Source organism: Lipotes vexillifer, unplaced genomic scaffold, assembly GCF_000442215.2.
Source record: "Lipotes vexillifer unplaced genomic scaffold, Lipotes_vexillifer_v1.1 scaffold2030, whole genome shotgun sequence".
NCBI lineage: Eukaryota > Metazoa > Chordata > Mammalia > Artiodactyla > Lipotidae > Lipotes > Lipotes vexillifer.
Window position 1 is genome coordinate 1,446,954 of NW_006791849.1, and position 15,288 is coordinate 1,462,241.

The 15,288-nt window shown below is 45.5% G+C and overlaps 1 protein-coding gene across 1 annotated transcript in view; it reads right to left on the reverse strand.

The window, feature by feature from the left end:
• Nucleotides 1-15,288, reverse strand: part of CUX2 (cut like homeobox 2) — a 266,751-nt gene that overhangs the window by 99,539 nt on the left and 151,924 nt on the right. The window contains exons 2-3 of the mRNA XM_007464869.1: nt 7,888-7,998; nt 4,219-4,266 (exon numbers count right to left, since the gene is read on the reverse strand). Of these exons, the coding sequence (XP_007464931.1) occupies nt 4,219-4,266; nt 7,888-7,998 (159 nt within the window). The remainder of the gene's footprint in view (nt 1-4,218; nt 4,267-7,887; nt 7,999-15,288) is intronic.

The window sequence follows — 15,288 nt, forward strand, 5'->3', positions numbered from 1 at the left end:
CCCGTGTCCCCTGCATCGGCAGGTGGACTCTCAACCACTGTGCCACCAGGGAAGCCCTAGATGGCATCTTAGTCCCGTCTCTAAGCTCCTAAAAGGTGGTCACACCACACGAGCTCCCCTCTGATCCTAAGAGGACAGGGAGAGAACATTCTCAGACCCGAACCAAACACACCCACCACAATGAGAACAAATAACTCGCTGGCCAATCAACAGAGAATCTCACTGAACCTCTTGCAATCCGATGAGCTGTCCCTATTTACAGATGAGGAAACAGTGGCTCAGAGACATGAAGTCACTTATCAAAGTCATATAAGCAGTGTCAGGGTGGGACACAGACCCTGGATGTCTGACCTCCACACTCTCCCGCCTCCCCTGGGGGTCAGAGGACACTTCAGCCTCCTTGGTTCCCAAACTGCTCTGTTTCAATCAGGCCCAGATGAACGTGTCTGTTCCAACTCAACGGAAAGGGTTTTCCATCATGCAGGCCATATCCACCTCTTCAAGGTGGAAGAGGAAGGAAGCAGGGAAAAAACACTTCCCAGCAGTGGCCTTGCCATCTTCTGGCTGGGCCACTGCACACGGTCCTTAGAGAAGTTTCACCTCTGATTTAGCATAAGAAAACTTTTAATTTAGATGTTTTCGTCTCTCTCTCCAAGTAAAAATAAGTTTAAAATAATGACTGTAATAAATGAAGATAATTAATTGTAGTTTGTTCCTTTACTGTCTAGTCAGCTTAATTTTACCTTTTCAACTAATAATGAGAAAATAATTTCTGTGCTCGGAGGGTTAATGATATGTAACTACGAGAACTGCTAATTGCATGTTGCAATCCATCCATCAACAACCCCATCTGTGCGACTTGATTATGTTTGCTAAATTATTGCTTTGAATTATCTTTCATAAAGCAACTTTTGTAATTAGCAGGGCTTTCGTCTTGCTCTTTTCTCTGCGCGCAAGGATATTCAAACTTTGGCCATTTCAAGCTGTCTCCATTAAGCCACCTTCTCTGGCTGTCTTTGTTTCCCTGAGCAGGGGAAATCAAGACTGTCCTTTAAGCAATCAAGGCGGAGAGGAAAAGCTTCCTTGATTCACAGCAGGGCAAATTCACTTCCTCTCCGCCCCCCCCCCCACCAGCATGAAAAAGAAAGAAAGAAAGAAGGAAGGAAGGAAGGAAGGAAGGAAAGAAGGAAAGAAGGAAAGAAAGAAAGGAAGAAAGGAAGGAAGGAAGAAAGGAAGGAAGAAAGAAAGAAAGAAAGAAAGAAAGAAAGAAAGAAAGAAAGAAAGAAAGAAAAGAAAGAAAGAAAGAAAGAAAAAGAAAAAAAGACCCTCACACATACACAGTATGAAAAGATAAAAGGATGCTCGTATGCTGTATTCACCAGGGCTGGTGGAGTGAAATTAAGGAATGAACTTGAACGTGTTATATTTCAACAAGAGGCCCACACTGGGGAAGAAGGAATGACAGGCACAATATTCAGCCTTGGCGTTTTATGGGTTAGTTTATATGACTCTGGAAGGTGTTTGCCTCAGGGAATAAAGGAAGAAAGAAGAAAGAAAGAAAGAAAGAAAGAAAGAAAGAAAGAAAGAAAGAAAGAAAGAAAAGAAAGAAAGAAAGAAAGAAAAAGAAAAAAAGACCCTCACACATACACAGTATGAAAAGATAAAAGGATGCTCGTATGCTGTATTCACCAGGGCTGGTGGAGTGAAATTAAGGAATGAACTTGAACGTGTTATATTTCAACAAGAGGCCCACACTGGGGAAGAAGGAATGACAGGCACAATATTCAGCCTTGGCGTTTTATGGGTTAGTTTATATGACTCTGGAAGGTGTTTGCCTCAGGGAATATTCCTGGGAGGTGATTAATGCCCACTTGGGAATCCTCAGCTCTGAGCCCAGAGCCTGGTGGCTGGCGAGAAGGAAGTGGCATAAAGGATGAACCCTCATTAAAAAAATTAAAATGAAAATCAAATTTGGATTATAAACGGCCTATGTGTGTGCAGTTTGTTCTGGATGAAGGAGATGCTTTTTATTAACACCTTTCTTTGCCGGCATTTCTCCCCTGAGGCGCTAGGAGGGACATGGCGGCCGCAATGGATTAGTCAATAGATCATGAAGAAAGCAGGGGTTTCGGGAATAAAACTCCAGACAAATGTAGTCTTTTTGGTACATTAAAGGGACGACAGAAAACCCTCTTAAAAACAATTAACGAAGTTCCTTGAAGATCCCCGGCTATTAAAATGGTGTGTATTCAACATGCCACATGGGTTTGGAAATGAAAATTCAGCTTTGCCTATTTTGGTCCCACTAAGACTCTCGCTCTCCTCCTGCACTTACTGAGCACCAACTGTGTGCCAGATACCATGTCGACTGCCTCCACCCTGCTTAGTTCTTAGAGTCCTTACTGTTAGCCTCACTTACGAGAGGAGGAAAGCTGCAGCTCTGAGAGGTAGAGGAACTTCTCCCAGGTCACACAGCTCACATAAGCAGCAGGGCTGAAATTCAAGCCAGGCCCATACGAGTCTGATTCACATGTGCTTTCCACCATGCTGCACTTGGGTCTTCCCTGGATCACTGCCGAAATATAATGTTTAACTCTTTCTCCTATTGGAAAGATGGCATAAGTCATGCCTGCTTCCTATAGGGATAGAAAACCCCCTTCTTTTGGATAAAAATCCTTGAACACCTAGTTAGGAAAGAGGCAGATTCCAACCCAGGCATAGTGGAGGCCAAATAAACCTGTGTTGAAGGTGACTGATAATAGGAATAATAAAATAATAAGACTTCTAATATGCAAGGTAATGTCCTAAGCACTCCATGAGTATTGACTTTGTTCTTCCTCAATCACAACCCTATGAAGTAGGTATAATTATTATCCAGTGTTATAGAGTATGACACAGAGGCACAGAGAGGTCAAGTAACTTGCCTAAGGTCAAACAGCTAGTAACTGGCAGAGGCAGGATTCAAATCCAGGTTGACTCCAGAGTCTGTGCTCTTCACTCCCTAGCAGCTCTCCACGTACCGGGAATTACATTAAACTCTTTCCTTTCATTATATTTCAGTTAATCCTCAAAACAACATGAAAAGATCTGCAGTGCCTTTATTCCACTTTAACATATAGAGAAACTGAGGGTCTAAGTAGCTAAGAGAAGCTCTGCCACACCAACCCAAGCAAGGGAATGGCTGAGAAAGTGACGCTCTACACAAGACACTCACTGCCTGTCTTTGGGCTGGACAGAGGGATCAGCTGCCTGAGAGGGCTTGTGTGCTGAGTATTTCTCAGGGGACCATGAGCTGGCGGCAGATGGGGGCCTTTTTTTAAAAACATAAAAGCCATGACGACACATTCCCAACATTATTGGTCTTCTTTCTGGATTTTTTCTACCCCCTTCCAGCTCAGGTACCTTACAACCAAATGAATCAATACCGGATGGCCCTATAAATAAATAAGCGCATCAGTCAACTCAGTAATAAAATGAAAGGATGAAAAATATGGAAATCAGCGACATTTGTGTAAATCCAGTTATTGTTTACTTTAATATTGCCTTATGCGCTTACGCAGTTCCGAAGAGACAGATTTAAAGTAATGTGGCACTTGGCAGACGACAGACTTAAAATGCATCTCCACTGGCGAGCTCTGAGAAGGGCCTATCCTTCCAGGGTTCTGCCTGAATACAGGGGAAGATGGAGAAGAGCCCCCTGACGACAGAACACTGGAGAAATGGCCCTCCCTTCCACTCTCCTGACTCAATGTAATTCCATTCTTTTCCTAGCCTACCTCCTGCACCAGCCAGACAAGTGGACATTCTCAGAACCCTGGTCACAAAGTCAAGCAAAGAGGAGAAACAGAGGAGGTTCAGCTCCATCCCAGGGCTCCAGGAAGGCAAGAGAAACAACTGGCTGAGGACAGCTCAGCTGCTGCCAAAGGAACTAGGGCCCGATGGGTTGGCAGGAAAGGATGTGAAAAGTGTAGATTTTATATCCTCAGAGGATGGGTGGTAGAGAGGATTTCAGAGCAGGCAGAAATCCCATCAAACAGAACAGAGAACCCATTCTTATCATGATACCATGGCTGATCAGGAGGGCATGGGGCAGTTTGCAGTGGGGATAGAGAAGTTTCTCTGCTGCTGGCATCCTCTGGCAACTCCAGGTGGATGGGATGGGATAGGAGAGGGAACTGGGAAGTATTTTTGCGACATGCCACAGGCCTTGGGTCTTACCTCAGCTTGGAAGCTTTTTAATACAGGAGCCACCATCTCTCTGATTTCCTGTAAAAGAGATCAGCGAAGAGTTCACCGTGGTGCCAAGTGGGATACCCCCACGGCCCCTGTTTGCAGCTCATTGCTGTCCCCCAAATCAGTATTTCCCAAGCGTGTCCCGTGGGACCTGCACTCCATGAGGTTTCATAAGGGTTCCTCATACATACACCTACAGACAGACACAAACACACACCACGGTGCCAAGCCAGATCCGACTAGGACACATCCAGCACAACATCAAGTTTCTTCCCTGCAGGGCTTTTTGGAGCCTGGTATATAATGCGCAATGAGAACTCCTGGAAGAGGGAGGAGGAAGTAGCATTCCCCAAATGGCTTTGATCATGGAATATGCTCCTTTATGCAAAGTCCCTTGCGGGATTGGTGGTCCATCATGGGACATTTTTTGGAGCAGGGGCTGGAAAGGCTCCACACCCAGGGCCATGTCACCAAAGCTCCTACATGAAAACCTCTGTCCTTTAGGTTGCTCGGGAGATGTCTCCCTAGGGTGCCATTTCTGCTTCCCCATCCAGCTGCCCCCTCCAGCAAAGACTGCATTTGGCATTTTAGCAACACCGCTCTGCATGGTCACTCCTTCCTCACCAGAAGGTGGGGTTTCTGGGGGCTTGGTGGGGTCACCTGCCATGGCACCCAGCCCAGAAGAAGGGCTCTGTAAATGTTTGATCAACTCTATGCCATTGGGCTGTCTTCAGAAGGCAGCCTCCTCTTTCTGGACCCTAATTTCATGCCTTTCTCAAGTGACCTTGAGGTTCCCAGCCCCAAGGACATCCTTGGTGGACTCCCATGAGTTCTCTCAGCATGCAAGAGGGATTAGAACCGAGGGTACCAAGATCCCAACCATAAATGCTCCAGTTTCCTCTGAGACCCACTGGTGACTCCCCTAACCACTGGCTTCTATGGCCCACAAGAGACCCCCTTGGGAGGAGGAGCTGAGGGGAGCTGGAGAGAATGGAGAGGGAGGGGGTAGCAGACAGAAACAGGAAAGGAAGAGATGAGCTGAAGAATACATATTTCAGCTGAAGAATAAAATCCCTTAACTATGAAATAGGATTGTGTTGTTTCTGGCCCTGGAAACAATCCTTCTTCTGGGTCCTGGCTATGCTTTCCTCACTGATTTGTGGCCCCCAGGGCTTCTCAGAGCCACTGATATACTGATGTATGCAGGGGATCTTCAGGAGGGATTTATGGAGTGCGTGTGAACCTACTGGATTTATTTGATCATAAGGAACCGTGAGTGCACGGGCTGGGCTGAGCGCAGAAAACGAAACTTAAGAAAACCTAGATTGTGGGTTGTAAACTCAAATGCCCACAGAGGCTGGAGGAAGTGGACAGGGGGAGACAGGCTGTCCCGTGGCAAATCTCAGGGGAGCACAGCATCTTGGTAATGTGAGTGGCAGCTGCTCGGCTGTTTCTGATGACTGTCACTTGGGCATGGAGCATCCCCGTGGCCAGATCTACCGAACAGTCTCAAAAGATATCGGAAATCCAAGCTTTGGGGTGAAATCAGAGATGCTAAACATCGACAACTTACTGTAAAATTTGAAAGACCTTTACAGACCAAATAAAACACATCAACAGGAAACCTCTGGTCTGGGTTCAGGAAATGTCGGTGTTGGAAGGGGCTCAAAAACCATTTCCAGTCCCCTGAATTTACAGCAAGGGACACAGAGGCCCCGAGAGGGGCTGCCTTGTTCAAGGTCCCAAAGCAAGTGAGTGGCATAGTTGGGATTTCAATGCAGGTCAACAGACTCCCCAAAAAGGCTCTGTTCACAGCCCCACACTCAAGTGAATTTAGGGGATTCAAATCTGAGACCCACGGTGGGGTGGGTGGGATTTGGGGCCAATGCCAGCCATTTCTAGAAGCCCACTGACCTGTCTGCTTAACCCCTGGGGGAAACTGAGCAAAGGCATCAGCAGGAGGTGAGCTGGGCACCAGCCAGATGATGTTCTTAAATAAAGTCTTGGCATGACTCTCCCCCATCAGGAGAGGCTAGTTCCAAAAATGAGAATTTTCAGAGGCGCGACTATAATAGGAATGGAAACTTATTCCTTCTAATTACATAATTGCATAATTATGCAGTATTAAAATTATGTAAGCTGAACTCAGAGGCTTAAAACCTGGCCTGGATTTCCTTCATCACCTGGGGACTCCCACGTCGCCTGGGGGAAGGAGGACAAAATGGTGGGCTGTGAAGATCTGTGGCCGTTTCATCTCTGCTTCCCAGAGATTGAAGAGTCAGAGGCAAAGCTTCTGGTTCTCTCCTTCTGGGCAGAAAAACTGGTTTAAAGACCAAGCTGTTCTCTGTTCTAAGAGGGAAGGGAAGGATGCTCAGAATCTCCCTATGCTTTCTTAGCTCCCAGTCAAACCCAGGACTTAACTTGGCCTTTCTAAAGCCATAACATGGGAGACACGCTCAGATCTGAGATTCCCGCCCCTTCTACAAGCGCACTCTCAGCTCCCAAACCTGATTCCTCCCAGACTTGCTCCATGGACAAGTTCTAACTAGATCCTACTTCCCACTCTTGCCTTGAAGAACCAAAGATATTTATGACTGGTGTGAGGAGGACTTCACAGCTAAGAGACTGACCCCTCTGCACATATGTGGCCTGATTCCTGGGGGCCTGCTTCTTCTCCATCTTTCCATGGCCTCCATCAGTAAGATGGCAACAGGACCCCTAGGTGATTCCAACAGGCAGAGTGGAATCAACATGTCCAGGTCTGATACCTCTGGAATGGCAGACCCTGTCTGGCCTCCTCCAAGATCCAGGCCACCTGAGCAGCCTGGGACAGAGAGCTCAACCCTCTGCTGAGCACAGAGAAGCACAGCAGGCTTTGGGAATGGGCGGGGTATCTGTTTCCTGTCATGGCTCTGATGTGTCACATCCCTGCCAACATTATATGGAGTCAGAAGGTTTTCTTTTTCCTATTTGTGTTTATTTCCATCACTAAAAGAAAAAAATTTGAGAAGCAACAGGGGGCCTGACAGAGGAGGAAAAAAAATTCACACATTCACCCTTGTGAAGAAAGAAACATGTCCATTCTCGTCTCTTCCCCTGGGAGACTCTTACATTGCAGGGGCTGGCCATTACCTGGACCACCCTCGTGGCAGCTGGGAAGGACAACGCTGGTGGCTGGAGTTGCAAAGGAGGAGGTGAAGGGGGAGAATGAGGCACGTTTATGGGCAGGTGGGGGAGACAGTTTCAGACATGGAGATCAAGGGAAGGACCAGAGAGGGTGAGACAGTCTACAGCCATCATCTCCCGGACGCCAATGGGAAAGCAAAATAAAATCAGGAACTCTAGACAAATTGTCTTTGCCGTCAAGGCCAAGCATTTGACTTAGACATTAACGTGAGGGGAAAATGGATGTGGTATAGAGCCCTCAAAAACAATGACTTCCATGGAGAAGCGTCCTGCTTTTATTCTAGACAGCACCAGTGAGCACCGCTATACTGAGAAACGTGGAAAGGTTGAGGGTTGTAATTTTTCTTCGTGGCTAATTAGCTTCTTTTCTTGTTAGTCGCTTATGTCTATAGTTTTCAAAATACAGTTTGAACAGAGAAAAATCTGCATTCCTACTGAGTTAATTCTATAATAGCAACTATACTGTACCTCAGGTACATTTTTCTTAAATTCCCGGCGGAGTTCAATTAAATGTTTATGAGAATGTTCACTCTCCTCCTGCCGTGCAGACAGCTCGGAAGCGACGGAATTAAGCTCCTTCTGGAACAATAAAAAAAAAAAAAAAAAAGAAAGAAAAAAACAGAGAGAGAGAGGGAGAGAGAAAAGAAAAAGATTTTTTTCCTCCTTTTCCTTTTTAATCATCGTACAAAACAGCATTCCAAACAAGTTTCCTTAACTTATAAAAAAGCTGAGAAAAGACAGGATATTGACTCCTGGCACAAATGAATAATTTACGAAACTGGGGATGCAACCGAAAAAAATCCAGGACAGCTTTTTTTGCTTGTCAGAAGTCAGGCCAGATCAATAATCTCCCATAAAGTTGGGTGGAGTTGTTTTTTTTTCATTTCTCCCCTACGCCTCTGCCCCACCTCTTAAATTTCCAAGGGAGTGATGGCATAAGCTTGTCAGTAACTGTAGAAAACATCTCCAAACGGTGTCAAAATAGTAAAGTGCGGCATATTGTATGGGCATATTATAGTGTAAGAAAGTGCTGTCGACAGCTTTCATATATCAGAGGTGGGAACTGTTCCAACTATGACTTACACTTAAGGGTTCATAAATACGCCTTTTAAGATATAGATGGCTTTTTAATTTCTGTAGATTTTGGAAAAATGAAGGTGCCAATAAGAAGCAAGATGACCTTTTGTGTATCCTGCAGTAAATTATCTAAGGTTTACTTCAAGTATAAGAAATATTTCATTGAAGACTCCTGGATTCAGAAGAAAAGGATTGGAAGCAGCCTTGCCTGCTTATGTGCAATGAAGGTTTCAGACCAGGTTTTTACAGGATGAACCAAGGAGGGAAAAAAAGAGAGTGAGAGATGGAAGTGGGGGACGCTCCAGCTCACACATGACAGACAATGTCTGCTGGTTGTACATGTATATTTGATCACCCCTCTCGCAGCTTTCTTCCCTTTAACAGTGGCGGTTTCACGAGGGGAGAATAATTCACCATGAGTTGTCATGGATTTTATTTGCATAATTCAAGAAATGCTCTGTTTATGTGGTCTGCTGCTTTCTTGCACCATCCCGAGATGGGCTTTTTTCTGGACGATAACTAGAGGAGCATTTCTGTATATATCACCCGATTATATCTGCAGCAATGAAGCCCCATAATTTCCTAAATCCGGTGATGCAATAAATTTCTGCAATCAGATTTATTAAAAACACACAAGCAGATGCAAGAGTGTATTTCTAGGGTGAACTCTTTAATCTAACATATGTATGATGAGGCCCGGCACCGTGCTGAAAGACCTCATTTGTCATCGCTAATACGCATTCATCTTGCACACACAATGAAACACTTTTACTATTAGATAATGAAATAGAAGTACTATTAACCCGCTGCAAATCCTTTTCCCTCTAAGAGACGAAATGCATGGTAATCGTCTTATATCATGTCTGAGAGTCGGTAAATCTCCTCAATAGCAGTTCACCGTAGCACCATAAACCTCGCACCCATCAAAGGCTGAAGCGCATACCCCAAACCCAGGATAAGTGTCTCTGCCTATGGAGCCTTTGGGAGAATCGGGGAAGGAATTTCTATTTCTGGAGAAATGTCTAACCTCTTTGGAGAATCTTAAGACTAGAAGGGAGGAAAATCGAGGCAAGAAAGTAGCCATTAAAATAAGAGGGGCAAGGGCTTCCCTGGTGGCGCAGTGCTTGAGAGTCCGCCTGCCGATGCAGGAGACGCGGGCCACCTCTTAAATTTCCAAGGGAGTGATGGCATAAGCTTGTCAGTAACTGTAGAAAACATCTCCAAACGGTGTCAAAATAGTAAAGTGCGGCATATTGTATGGGCATATTATAGTGTAAGAAAGTGCTGTCGACAGCTTTCATATATCAGAGGTGGGAACTGTTCCAACTATGACTTACACTTAAGGGTTCATAAATACGCCTTTTAAGATATAGATGGCTTTTTAATTTCTGTAGATTTTGGAAAAATGAAGGTGCCAATAAGAAGCAAGATGACCTTTTGTGTATCCTGCAGTAAATTATCTAAGGTTTACTTCAAGTATAAGAAATATTTCATTGAAGACTCCTGGATTCAGAAGAAAAGGATTGGAAGCAGCCTTGCCTGCTTATGTGCAATGAAGGTTTCAGACCAGGTTTTTACAGGATGAACCAAGGAGGGAAAAAAAGAGAGTGAGAGATGGAAGTGGGGGACGCTCCAGCTCACACATGACAGACAATGTCTGCTGGTTGTACATGTATATTTGATCACCCCTCTCGCAGCTTTCTTCCCTTTAACAGTGGCGGTTTCACGAGGGGAGAATAATTCACCATGAGTTGTCATGGATTTTATTTGCATAATTCAAGAAATGCTCTGTTTATGTGGTCTGCTGCTTTCTTGCACCATCCCGAGATGGGCTTTTTTCTGGACGATAACTAGAGGAGCATTTCTGTATATATCACCCGATTATATCTGCAGCAATGAAGCCCCATAATTTCCTAAATCCGGTGATGCAATAAATTTCTGCAATCAGATTTATTAAAAACACACAAGCAGATGCAAGAGTGTATTTCTAGGGTGAACTCTTTAATCTAACATATGTATGATGAGGCCCGGCACCGTGCTGAAAGACCTCATTTGTCATCGCTAATACGCATTCATCTTGCACACACAATGAAACACTTTTACTATTAGATAATGAAATAGAAGTACTATTAACCCGCTGCAAATCCTTTTCCCTCTAAGAGACGAAATGCATGGTAATCGTCTTATATCATGTCTGAGAGTCGGTAAATCTCCTCAATAGCAGTTCACCGTAGCACCATAAACCTCGCACCCATCAAAGGCTGAAGCGCATACCCCAAACCCAGGATAAGTGTCTCTGCCTATGGAGCCTTTGGGAGAATCGGGGAAGGAATTTCTATTTCTGGAGAAATGTCTAACCTCTTTGGAGAATCTTAAGACTAGAAGGGAGGAAAATCGAGGCAAGAAAGTAGCCATTAAAATAAGAGGGGCAAGGGCTTCCCTGGTGGCGCAGTGCTTGAGAGTCCGCCTGCCGATGCAGGAGACGCGGGTTCGTGCCCCGTTTCGGGAAGATCCCACATGCCGCGGAGCGGCTGGGCCCGTGAGCCATGGCCACTGAGCCTGCGCGTCCGGAGCCTGTGCTCCGCAAATGGGAGAGGCCACAACAGTGAGAGGCCCGCATAACGCAAGAAAAAAAAATAAATAAATAAGAGGGGCAAGAGACTTGGAAATGTGGTGCTCTCTCCAAGGTGCTGATATCAATTCTATGCCACAGCACTGGGTACACCAACTCCAAGGTGCAGGGGCTTCCAGTCCAAACGTCCCATTGAATTTTTGAGCCAGGTAAGGAACAAGATGTTATGGGAGAGAAGAGAGAGAAACAGAAACAATTTCTGACAGTCTGCCAAGGTGACAGAGAAAATAAGGAGACTTCTGGTTTATCATCATTTAAAAATAATTGTAGTTTCCAATAAAGAAACCACAATCGACCATGACCAAAATATCAAGTGACTAGGGAGTGATCTGTGGTAGCAGCAATGGGACTGACCAAAGGCAGACAAAAACCAACTCTGTGGGGCAGTCAGGTGGACAGACCCTCACTTGGCAGGAGAGAAGTAACTGGAGTGTCATGGTCAATTTGAGTTGTGGCAGAGTGCTCACAGTTTTTCTTAGTTTTTCTCATCCATCTTGAAGATAAAGAGGTGATTTTTACATGGCTACAGGACAAACAGAACTGGGACTTGAGTTAACATCACACGGTTTCGAATGACCATATATCTGACACAATGTTCTTATCTCTGGGATACTGCCTCTCCCAGCAACCCAGCAACCTGGTGGGGGCTGAACTTTGACTTATTTATTTATTTATTGCGGTACGCGGGCCTCTCACTGTTGTGGCCTCTCCCGTTGCGGAGCACAGGCTCCAGACACGCAGGCTCAGAGGCCATGGCTCACGGGCCCAGCTGCTCCGCGGCATGTGGGATCCTCCCGGACCGGGGCACGAACCTGTGTCCCCTGCATCGGCAGGCGGACTCTCAACCACTGCGCCACCAGGGAAGCCCAACTCCTTATTTAAAACATCAAACCCAAGTTCCAAAAGAAAATCTCAGAGCAGGTTAAGTCCAACTGTCTGATGTGCTGTACCAGACAACGATGCCATGCGACTGCACTGGCTCCCTCCACCCTAACCTCTCAGGCTGCTGGTGGGTACAAATCTGTCTGCTGCATCCACACTGTAGACAGAACAGAGGTGAGACCAGATGGGGAACATCAGCAGGCTACCAACCCCAGCCCCACAGAAGTCCAGCTCTTGGTGTCTTTCCTGTTCATCCCTAGAGGAGCAGACGACGGACATCATGACTGATGTCCATGCTCTTCTTACCTCTGCCTTACATCTATGCTCATCCTTCAACTCTGAATTCTTGCCACATTTCTATGGTTAGTACACTAACACGTTAACAACAATAATAGTAAATAATCATAACTTCCATGTATTGGGTGCTTACACGTACCAGGCACCATGCTAAGCTCCTCATATACATCATCTCATGTGACGAGCACATTAATATGTTTGTAAGGTAATTCAAGCAGGGACTAAGAAACAAATTACAGTCCTAATAATTCAGCTGTGAATTATCTCCTTGGTGGATTATAAAGGCAAAATTGTAATGCCCTGCTCGTCACAGGGTTTCTGCTCCACTTCCCCACTAGGTGGGGGATGTTCAGGGAGCTTGTTTTAAATGTTATAAATGTGTAAAGCATCAAGCACAGTACTAAGTGTTCAAGAAATGTTGGCTGATACTAATTTAGATGAGCTGAGAGCTCAAAGAACACCCCACTAGATCAGTGATTCTAAGAGTTCTAGATTTCACAGGTCAGTAAAAATCTCACACCCCCGCCTCACTAATAAAAGGATGACAGAGTACTGACAAGTTTTACTCTATCAGGCAAAGACATTAAAAACCACTCCCTCCCACCCTAAAAGATAGGCTATTTGAACATTAACAGAGCAAGACAGCCAGTGACAGAATTGACATGTCTTTTAAAATAAACACATTTAAAGTAAAAAAGCTCACAGCACTGTATTTATTTTGAAGGAATATAAAAAACTCTCATAAACATAAACCAGCACCAGTCTGAAGCTGAGTTTTAGAAATAAGTGTCTGAACCCCCATGCACATACACAGCTAGCAGGGCCTCTTTGATGATCAAGCACAACTTGGGATCCTCTCCCACCTGGCCCCCAGCCCCCAGCCCTAGGGGGGCCATGATTAACACAGCCCCAGACTTTGGGCCAGGCCCAGGCAGGGAGAAGCTTCATCTGATTAACTGGCCATCAGCAGCAGACAGACAGCCCGGAGCCCGCCGCAGACCATTCAAATAATGATCATCATAAACAGCCCATTTGCAACTAAAAAAGAAATAATTTTAATGAGCTTGAAGCAGATGATAGATGCAGCTGAGGCTCGGGCCAGCGTGCAGAGAGAAAGGAAGCTGGGACTGAGCTGCAGCCAGGGCTAGAAGCAGCAGGAAGAGGCTGGGGCAGGGAAGAAGGGCTCTTCTGATGGGATCTACAGCCCCACTGCTTGCCCACGGGAAATGCCCACTGCCCGGGGAGTGGCCCTAGCTCTGAGAGCGTCTGCCATCAGCTTGCTGGGCAACCTTGGAACTTCCAAGGCACTCACAGTCTCAGAACATATAAGCCAGAAGGAACTTTCAAGGTTGTCCAGTCTGTCACTGTCCGAACTTCAACCATTCATACTACCCCTGTGCATGCATTTTGCCATATTGATATTCCACATGAATTACTATTTCCATGATATTTACCTTCAGACTGACTCTTCTTTCTTTTTGTATAATTTTAAGTTCAATTTTTTTTTTTTTTTTTTTTGTGGTACGCGGGCCTCTCACTGTTGTGGCCTCTCCCGTTGCGGAGCACAGGCTCCGGACACGCAGGCTCAGCAGCCATGGCTCACGGGCCCAGCCGCTCCGCGGCATGTGGGATCTTCCCGGACCAGGGCACGAACCCGTGTCCCCTGCATCGGCAGGCGGACTCTCAACCACTGCGCCACCAGGGAAGCCCTTAAGTTCAATTTTGAGCTCAAACTTTTACACCCTTATAACCACTGCCCAGGTAGATACACAGAATATTCACACTCCTAGCAGCTTGGAAGGTTCCCTTGTGCCCTCTCCTAGTTAGTACCCCCTTAAAGGTAACTATCATTCTGACCCTAGCATCTAGATAAATTTTGCCTGTTCTTGACCTTTACATAACAACCCCTTCTCTTTTTAACCTAAATAAGTACATTTGAAAAGGAACTTCTTTTTATCACTAGAGGACACTATGCCATAAACAGAAGGTAGTCTTTAAAAATAAAAGTACAATGAAAACAAAGCATTGCTGTTTGTCTTTGTTATAAAAGGAGACTGGCAAGTGCTAGAGAGGTGTTAAAGGTAGAGACTTTCTTCTTGTTCCAATGAGAAGGAATGAATGACCACTGAGAAGGGATAACTGATCCTCCTGACACAGGTCAATCCCTTCTAATGTCAGGTCTACTTACAGTCATCTCACGTCCTAACAGTGGGGGTATGTATGTCCCACACTTTAGCTAACACTAACTGAATCTGAGTCTCCCATTTTAGAGATGAGGAAACTAAGGCAAAAACAGCTTAGGCAACCTGCCCAAGCCACACATCTGGTTAAGAGGCTGGATTTCCTCAGAGGAAAGGTAGCTCTTGGGTGCGGAAGGAAGACTGTTGGTTATCTATGGGGAAAGCAAGTTGAACATTCTCAGTTCAACTGTATTTCCTCAACCAGGAAGGATTGGGAATTGTACAAGAATACTTAGTTTTGAAAGAAATTTAACACATGATGTTGACCTGAAGTGTCAATGATGTACAAAACTTTGAGCTAGCTGCTATGTTCTTACAGGGGAAATACACACCTGAATTGTGCATATGCATGTCAATTCCCCCAGCATGTGCTCACACTGTTCTCAGCTCCAAAGACACCCTCACACTCAGACACATCCCCCTAATACCACCTCTGAGAAGAGACCTTCTGAAAATGATGCAGTGATTGCTGGGGATTGGGGTTAAGGAAGCAAGGACCTCAGGTGTTCCCATGTTTTGAAGGGGTTTCATGAAAGGAGCTTCCTCAACGTGTCCCTCCTCTGCTCAAAACCCACCTCTGGCTCTCCACTGCTCTAAGGCAATCGCCATACTTCCTATCTAGGTGTCACTGGGCCCCTGCCAGTCCTTCCATCTTCCCTTCTCTTTGTTTCCTGCCCAACCAACCTTCCTGCTTTGCAGGAATCCAAAGGCAACAGGGTCTCCCAACTCCATGGTTCAGCA